The 10,753-nt window shown below is 46.5% G+C and overlaps 1 protein-coding gene across 1 annotated transcript in view; it reads right to left on the bottom strand.

Moving 5' to 3' along the window:
• Positions 1-201: 201 nt before the first annotated feature.
• The window catches only part of gpc2 (glypican 2), a 27,365-nt gene continuing 16,813 nt past the window's right edge, over positions 202-10,753 (bottom strand). The window contains exons 8-11 of the mRNA XM_079839027.1: positions 4,694-4,840; positions 4,478-4,614; positions 3,163-3,335; positions 202-1,092 (exon numbers count right to left, since the gene is read on the bottom strand). Coding sequence (XP_079695153.1) covers positions 815-1,092; positions 3,163-3,335; positions 4,478-4,614; positions 4,694-4,840 — 735 coding nt within the window. The 3' untranslated portion in view covers positions 202-814. The remainder of the gene's footprint in view (positions 1,093-3,162; positions 3,336-4,477; positions 4,615-4,693; positions 4,841-10,753) is intronic.

Genomic DNA, 10,753 nt, shown 5'->3' with positions numbered 1-10,753 from the left:
TCACTCTGTTATAGGCTCATTCAATGGCTTTCAATGCAATACCTTTTGTGGATGTGTGTGTGTGTGTGTGTCTGTGTGTGTGTGTGTGTGAGAGAGTTTGCCACATTGAGAATGTTGTATAGGCTCACTATACTATATATATATACTGGGTTTTCCCTCATGACAGCGATTAGATAAATGTGATAAATGTGAGACATAATTATAAACTAAAAAAGGTCTACTTTTATTTGTGTACACTCACAATAACAACAAAACTTTGTGCTTTTGTAAAAATAGATAAAAACAGTGTGTGTGTGTGTGTGTGTGTGAGAGAGGCCGTGTGTGTTAGTGTGTGTGTGTGTGTGTGTGTGTGTGTGTGTGTGTGTGTGTGTGTGTGTGCGCGTGCGTGCGAGTGAGAGACCATGTGAGAAACATGAAGAGTCAGAAACACTTTAATCGTTGCTTTAGCATGAATCTACAGCTAACAAACCCACAACAGCAGATGGGCCGGTTCTTCACCTCTAACCCTTCTGTTCATCCGTCCTTCAGCTCGAGGGCTTCACACACACACACACACACACACACACACAAACTGTACATAAGGACACATAAATAAATAAGTAAATCAGTTTACCACAGTACATTCAGTGTTACACACACGGTAATAACAATCATCAACGCTTCAAACTAACATTCCTCATGATTACAGGAACGCCACATCTAACCGCTCCAAATCATTTGATTGTGCGAGATCAGCTGACCACAGACTCCTAACCAATCAGAGAGCAGCAGTCCTCTGGCGGTTTGATCAGCTGATGTGCTGAGAGTCAGGTCTTCATGAAAGACAGACAGACAGACAGACAGGAAGGAGGAGGAGAACAGATAGGAGCGGAGGAGAGAGACTTCCAGCATCCGACCGGCTTCGTCCATTCAGCCGGGGCCTTTTACTGGAGGGCATGTCCTGGGGGCGGAGCCTGTCCTGGGGGCGGAGCCTGTCCTGGGGGCGGGGCTTCTGGTCAACAGGGAGAGTGTTGTGGGGCGGAGAGAAGGAGCCGTACCCCAGCCAATCATCACTGAAGCGCTCGCCTGAGCCGCTGCCGCCCTCCGCCTCACCTGCACACACACACACACACACACAAACGCACACACACACACACACACACACACACACACACATTACATCATCACAGAGGGGTATGGGTCTGATTGGCTTATTTTACACTAGAACCGCCACGGGGTAAAATTTACCCAAGGCTGTTTTTCAAATGTACATAAGATATCCAAGTCTCCCAGTCACTGACTTTTACTAAAACTGTGTTCTTTACAATCCCCTGTTGTTAAAATTGTTTAGATAAAACCAGATTTAAGAACGGGGCGTTTATACCTATAAGAGCCAGCGGGTCAGATTTACCCTGATATAATTCCTCTATTTTCGCTGTGTTTGAGCAACGCCTCGGCTACTGTAAACACTCACACAACACACGGCCAAATAAAGATGCTTTAGCCTATTTATAAATGTTCAAACTTTGGATTAATTATACATTTTTGTTTTGCAATTTTGAATTGAGTTTGCTACTGTGTTGCTATTTATTCAAGTCTGCCCGTTTCCTGAAAAAAAAATCCGATATGATGGATTATACCAAGTTTATTGGTGTTGTTCTCTTATTCAAATTATAAATGATATAACTGTACAAATGAATAATTAATTAGGTCAAACTGTGCGTATGTTATTATCATAAGTTGTCATCTTATGCAGTGCTGTGAATTATTATTGCTCTTCATTGTCTATTTAGGGTATTTTAGTAATTTAAATAACATGGGTTATCTTAATATAGGAGTAATTACATTTTATTATAATATTACACCACCCAAATATGTATTTATTTCCATCTAATTCTCGTCATCATTGCAGGTTTAGCCTATAGTCACCAAAAAGTGATTAGTGTATCTGCTTAAAATAGCATAAAACAACCAGACAAAAACACAGTTGATGACTAAAAATAATCATTTCATGACTCTAGACATTACTGTGTGAAGACAGTGGCATAAAACAGTGACATATTACAGTTTTTAGCCGTATCATACAGTAATAATCTGCATGGGTGAATTTGACCCGCTGGTGGTTCTAGTGTTAAAGGGATTCAGTTCACACTCAGCATCAGTGTTGGGGAAAGTTACTCTGAAAAGTAATGCATTACAATATTGTGTTACTCCCTTAAAAAGTAACTAATTGAGTTACTTAGTTACTTTTTAAGAAAAGTAGTGCGTTACGTTACTTTTGCGTTACTTTTTCTCACCTGGGCTGGGCTTGTTTTTGTTTTTGTTTATAACAAAAAAGTTATATTTTTGTGCAACGGTAAAGACCTCTTCATACCAATATGTAAATAATGCGCCCCAGGCTGAGGTAAAGATGCAGATTCCCTCATGAACACTAGAGGGCGCAGCTCTGGATAATGGAGAATAGATGCAGGAGAAAAAAGTTTTACCAATAAAAACAAAAAATCTAGTCATTTTCATCATCAAAGGTCAGCAGCAAGACATTGGTCAATTAAATATAAAGGTAGATTATGCATAAAAATAGTTGTTTTATTTAACATTTAATTATTGGAGGTTTGTATAGTTCTCTGATTTAGCATTTGACTGATTTTCTTCATTTTGAGGAGGACAGAATCTTTATTGTGCAAGTGAGATAAATAAATGCTCACATTTAGTCTAGAACTACAATAACCATCATGTTCACACACACACACACACACACACACACACAGACACACACACACACACACAGACAGACACACAGACAGACAGACACACACACACACACACACACACACACACACAGACACACACACACACACACACACACACACACACACACACACACACACACACACACACACACCTCTGTAAATTTGAAAAGTAATGCGTTACTTTACTAGTTACTTGGAAAAGTAATATTATTATGTAACTCAAGTTACTTGTAATGCGTTTCTCCAACCCTGCTCAGCAAAATACCTTTAAATATCGCCATGGATAAAACTCTAGAAAATATTGAGATATCGTTCGTCAATATGCAAACCCCTCGTCCCAGGAGGATATGAATGACTCAAGCTGCGTCACAGAGAACAAGTGTGTGTGTGTGTGTGTGTGTGTGTGTGTGTGTGTGTGTGTGTGTTCACTCACTGTCCATGAAGTCTGCGTCCCGTCCGGCCTGAGCGAGTCTCAGTCTGTTCACACACACGCGCAGCTCCATGATTAGCCGGCGCGTCCGGACGTCTGGCCGAGCCACATCCACCTCCAGCTCTGGGTTATTGACCTGATTCACCAGACCGTCAGCGGTCACAGGCGGCAGGTATCTACACACACACACACACACACACACACACACACACACACACACACACACACACACACACACACACACACACACACACACACACACACACACATGTTGGGTTTTCATGTTTTATGGGGACTTTCCATAGGCGTAATATTTTTATACCGTACATACTGTATTTTCTATCCCCCTACACTGCCCCTGCCCCTAAACCTAACCCCACACACACACACACACACACACACACACACACACACACACACACACACACACACACTGACCCTGCCCCTAAACCTACCCATCACACACACACACACACACACACACACACACACACACACTGCCCCTGCGCCTAAACCTACCCATCACACACACACACACACTGCCCCTAAACCTACCCATCACACACACACACACACACACACACACACTGCCCCTGCCCCTAAACCTACCCATCACACACACACACACACACTGCCCCTAAACCTACCCATCACACACACACACACACACACAAACACTGCCCCTAAACCTACCCATCACACACACACACACACACACACACACACACACACACACACACTACCCCTACCCATCACAGGAAACATTCTGCATTTTTACATTTTCAAAAAACATCACTTAGTCTGATTTATAAGATGTTTTCCTCATGGGGAACTAAAAATGTCCCACAAGGACGAGGATTTCGGATATTGCCATCTTTGTGGGGACATTTTGTCCAATAACGTAGGGATTACCAGTCCACACACACACACACACACACACACACACACACACACGTTACTCGTCTCACACACACACACACACACACACACACACACACATACGTTACTCGTCACACACACACACACACGTTACTCGTCTCACACACACACACGTTACTCGTCTCACACACACACACGTTACTCGTCTCACACACACACACACACACACACACACGTTACTCGTCACACACACACACACACACACGTTACTCGTCACACACACACACACACACACACACACGTTACTCGTCTCACACACACACACACACACACACACACACACACACACACACGTTACTCGTCACACACACACACACACACACACACACACACACACACACACTCTTCAGCTGAGGTCAGGGCTCTCTCTCTCTCTCACCTGCCGCGGGTCTGGCCGTTCCAGCAGCGCTCCTCATTGGTCACGTCCGCTGCCATGTGTTCGTCATTACAGATGGTGTGAGGCAGAGCTACCCAGAATCCCCTCATGGGCCGCAGCCGCTCCTGCAGCTCCTCCACCTGAGCACAGCACGGGTCAGTTACCGCATCAGGGTGACGTGTGTGTGTGTGTGTGTGTGTGTGTGTGATCGCGGCTCACCAGGCGGTCCAGGTTGGTTCCTGATGCAGTGGTGGGCTTCACCTCAGCGCTGTAGATCCTGAAGGCCGGCTTCACATCGCCTCGGCCCCTCGGGGAGCGTTTGCTTCTGGCTGGAGTCGGCCGAGGAATCCCACAGCCCTGAAACACCTGCAGCACACACACACACACACACACACACACACACACACACACACATCACATGACCACTGATCTCAGGACACACACACATCACATGACCACTGATCTCAGCACACACACAACACATCACATGACCACTGATCTCAGCACACGCTACACATCACATGACCACTGATCTCAGCACACGCAACACATCACATGACCACTGATCTCAGCACACACAACACATCACATGACCACTGATCTCAGCACACACTACACATCACATGACCACTGATCTCAGCACACACTACACATCACATGACCACTGATCTCAGCACACACAACACATCACATGACCACTGATCTCAGCACACACAACACATCACATGACCACTGATCTCAGCACACGCTACACATCACATGACCACTGATCTCAGCACACGCTACACATCACATGACCACTGATCTCAGCACACACACATCACATGACCACTGATCTCAGGACACACAACACATCACATGACCACTGATCTCAGCACACGCTACACATCACATGACCACTGATCTCAGCACACGCTACACATCACATGACCACTGATCTCAGCACACGCTACACATCACATGACCACTGATCTCAGCACACACATATCACATGACCACTGATCTCAGCACACACTACACATCACATGACCACTGATCTCAGGACACGCTACACATCACATGACCACTGATCTCAGGACACGCTACATATCACATGACCACTGATCTCAGCACACGCAACACATCACATGACCACTGATCTCAGGACACACAACACATCACATGACCACTGATCTCAGGACACGGTACACATCACATGACCACTGATCTCAGCACACGCTACACATCACATGACCACTGATCTCAGGACACGCTACACATCACATGACCACTGATCTCAGCACACACAACACATCACATGACCACTGATCTCAGCCCACACAACACATCACATGACCACTGATCTCAGCCCACGCTACACATCACATGACCACTGATCTCAGCCCACACAACACATCACATGACCACTGATCTCAGGACACGGTACACATCACATGACCACTGATCTCAGGACACGGTACACATCACATGACCACTGATCTCAGCACACGCTACACATCACATGACCACTGATCTCAGCCCACACAACACATCACATGACCACTGATCTCAGCACACACAACACATCACATGACCACTGATCTCAGCCCACACAACACATCACATGACCACTGATCTCAGCCCACGCTACACATCACATGACCACTGATCTCAGCCCACACAACACATCACATGACCACTGATCTCAGCACACACAACACATCACATGACCACTGATCTCAGCACACGCTACACATCACATGACCACTGATCTCAGCCCACACAACACATCACATGACCACTGATCTCAGCACACACAACACATCACATGACCACTGATCTCAGCCCACGCTACACATCACATGACCACTGATCTCAGCCCACACAACACATCACATGACCACTGATCTCAGCACACACAACACATCACATGACCACTGATCTCAGGACACGGTACACATCACATGACCACTGATCTCAGCACACGCTACACATCACATGACCACTGATCTCAGCACACACACATCACATGACCACTGATCTCAGCCCACACAACACATCACATGACCACTGATCTCAGCCCACACAACACATCACATGACCACTGATCTCAGCCCACGCTACACATCACATGACCACTGATCTCAGGACACACAACACATCACATGACCACTGATCTCAGGACACGGTACACATCACATGACCACTGATCTCAGCACACGCTACACATCACATGACCACTGATCTCAGGACACACAACACATCACATGACCACTGATCTCAGCCCACACAACACATCACATGACCACTGATCTCAGCACACACAACACATCACATGACCACTGATCTCAGCCCACACAACACATCACATGACCACTGATCTCAGCCCACGCTACACATCACATGACCACTGATCTCAGCCCACACAACACATCACATGACCACTGATCTCAGCACACACAACACATCACATGACCACTGATCTCAGGACACGGTACACATCACATGACCACTGATCTCAGCACACGCTACACATCACATGACCACTGATCTCAGCACACACACATCACATGACCACTGATCTCAGCCCACACAACACATCACATGAGCACTGATCTCAGCCCACACAACACATCACATGACCACTGATCTCAGGACACACAACACATCACATGACCACTGATCTCAGGACACACAACACATCACATGACCACTGATCTCAGCACACACACACACATCACATGACCACTGATCTCAGCACACGCTACACATCACATGACCACTGATCTCAGCACACGCTACACATCACATGACCACTGATCTCAGGACACGCTACATATCACATGACCACTGATCTCAGCACACGCAACACATCACATGACCACTGATCTCAGCCCACGCAACACATCACATGACCACTGATCTCAGCACACACAACACATCACATGACCACTGATCTCAGCACACGCTACACATCACATGACCACTGATCTCAGCACACACACATCACATGACCACTGATCTCAGCCCACACAACACATCACATGACCACTGATCTCAGCACACACACATCACATGACCACTGATCTCAGCACACACACATCACATGACCACTGATCTCAGCCCACACAACACATCACATGACCACTGATCTCAGGACACACAACACATCACATGACCACTGATCTCAGGACACACAACACATCACATGACCACTGATCTCAGCACACACACACACATCACATGACCACTGATCTCAGCACACGCTACACATCACATGACCACTGATCTCAGCACACGCTACACATCACATGACCACTGATCTCAGCACACACACATCACATGACCACTGATCTCAGCACACGCTACACATCACATGACCACTGATCTCAGCACACGCTACACATCACATGACCACTGATCTCAGCACACGCTACACATCACATGACCACTGATCTCAGCACACACACATCACATGACCACTGATCACAGCACACACTACACATCACATGACCACTGATCTCAGCACACACACACATCACATGACCACTGATCTCAGGACACACACACATCACATGACCACTGATCTCAGCACACGCAACACATCACATGACCACTGATCTCAGCCCACGCAACACATCACATGACCACTGATCTCAGGACACGCTACACATCACATGACCACTGATCTCAGGACACGCTACACATCACATGACCACTGATCTCAGGACACGCTACACATCACATGACCACTGATCTCAGGACACGCTACACATCACATGACCACTGATCTCAGGACACGGTACACATCACATGACCACTGATCTCAGGACACGGTACACATCACATGACCACTGATCTCAGCACACGCTACACATCACATGACCACTGATCTCAGGACACGCTACACATCACATGACCACTGATCTCAGGACACGGTACACATCACATGACCACTGATCTCAGCACACGCTACACATCACATGACCACTGATCTCAGCACACACACATCACATGACCACTGATCTCAGCCCACACAACACATCACATGACCACTGATCTCAGCACACACACATCACATGACCACTGATCTCAGCACACACACATCACATGACCACTGATCTCAGCCCACACAACACATCACATGACCACTGATCTCAGGACACACAACACATCACATGACCACTGATCTCAGGACACACAACACATCACATGACCACTGATCTCAGGACACGGTACACATCACATGACCACTGATCTCAGGACACGCTACACATCACATGACCACTGATCTCAGGACACGCTACACATCACATGACCACTGATCTCAGGACACGGTACACATCACATGACCACTGATCTCAGCACACGCTACACATCACATGACCACTGATCTCAGCACACACACATCACATGACCACTGATCTCAGCCCACACAACACATCACATGACCACTGATCTCAGCACACACACATCACATGACCACTGATCTCAGCACACACACATCACATGACCACTGATCTCAGCCCACACAACACATCACATGACCACTGATCTCAGGACACACAACACATCACATGACCACTGATCTCAGGACACACAACACATCACATGACCACTGATCTCAGCACACACACACACACATCACATGACCACTGATCTCAGCACACGCTACACATCACATGACCACTGATCTCAGCACACGCTACACATCACATGACCACTGATCTCAGCACACACACATCACATGACCACTGATCTCAGCACACGCTACACATCACATGACCACTGATCTCAGCACACGGTACACATCACATGACCAAAAATCAAATCAAATCAAATCAAAGCAAATCACTTTATTTGTCACTCTACATATGCACAAGTGCAACAGTAGGTGAAATTCTTAGGTGCAGTTCCGAGCAACATGGTAGTCATGACATGACATGTACAACATTTAAAGCAGCATCAGATTACACTGATGCGCCCACAATTACTCACAGCACAGTAAACTCTACAATAAACAATAAATAATTTACACAATGTGAGTGTAGTTCTCACAGCTTTAAACAATATACACATACTTACAATATACATATACTTTAAACAATATACACTAAACATACACTAAACAATATACATTACGCTATAATAGTAATAATAATATACAATGTACAGTATAAAATATTATTCACAGATTGAAAAATTGAAATCCAAAGTGCAATAGATGCTGTATGATAAATAAATGTGTATATAATGTGTGTGTATCTACAGTGGGTTGTGCTGAGTGATATTCTGTCCAGTGTGTGTTATGATCCTGATGGGTCAAGAGTTAAGGAGTCTGATTGTTTGTGGGAAGAAGCTGTTCTGGAGTCGGCTGGTGCGTGTTCTGATGCTGCGGTACCGTCTGCCTGATGGCATCAGTGAGAGCAGCCCATGGTTCGGGTGGCTAGAGTCTCTGATGATCCTCTGAGCTCTCTTCACACACCGCCTGGCGTAAATGTCCTGGAGGGAGGGAAGCTCACCTCCAATGATGCAGCTGGCCGTGCGCACTACCCTTTGCAGGGCTTTGCGGCTGCGGGCGGTACTGTTGCCGTACCAGGTGGTGACCACTGATCTCAGCACACGCTACACATCACATGACCACTGATCTCAGCACACACACATCACATGACCACTGATCACAGCACACACTACACATCACATGACCACTGATCTCAGCACACACACACATCACATGACCACTGATCTCAGGACACACACACATCACATGACCACTGATCTCAGCACACGCAACACATCACATGACCACTGATCTCAGCCCACGCAACACATCACATGACCACTGATCTCAGGACACGCTACACATCACATGACCACTGATCTCAGGACACGCTACACATCACATTACCACTGATCTCAGGACACGCTACACATCACATGACCACTGATCTCAGCACACACTACACATCACATGACCACTGATCTCAGGACACACACACATCACATGACCACTGATCTCAGCACACGCAACACATCACATGACCACTGATCTCAGCCCACGCAACACATCACATGACCACTGATCTCCGGACACGCTACACATCACATGACCACTGATCTCAGGACACACACACATCACATGACCACTGATCTCAGCACACGCAACACATCACATGACCACTGATCTCAGCCCACGCAACACATCACATGACCACTGATCTCTGGACACGCTACACATCACATGACCACTGATCTCAGGACACGCTACACATCACATTACCACTGATCTCAGGACACGCT

This window comes from Gobio gobio, assembly GCF_949357685.1.
Source record: "Gobio gobio genome assembly, chromosome: 16".
NCBI classification, from domain to species: Eukaryota; Metazoa; Chordata; class Actinopteri; order Cypriniformes; family Gobionidae; genus Gobio; species Gobio gobio.
The sequence above is the reverse complement of the archived record's forward strand: the minus strand, read 5'-3'. Positions and strand labels throughout refer to the sequence as shown.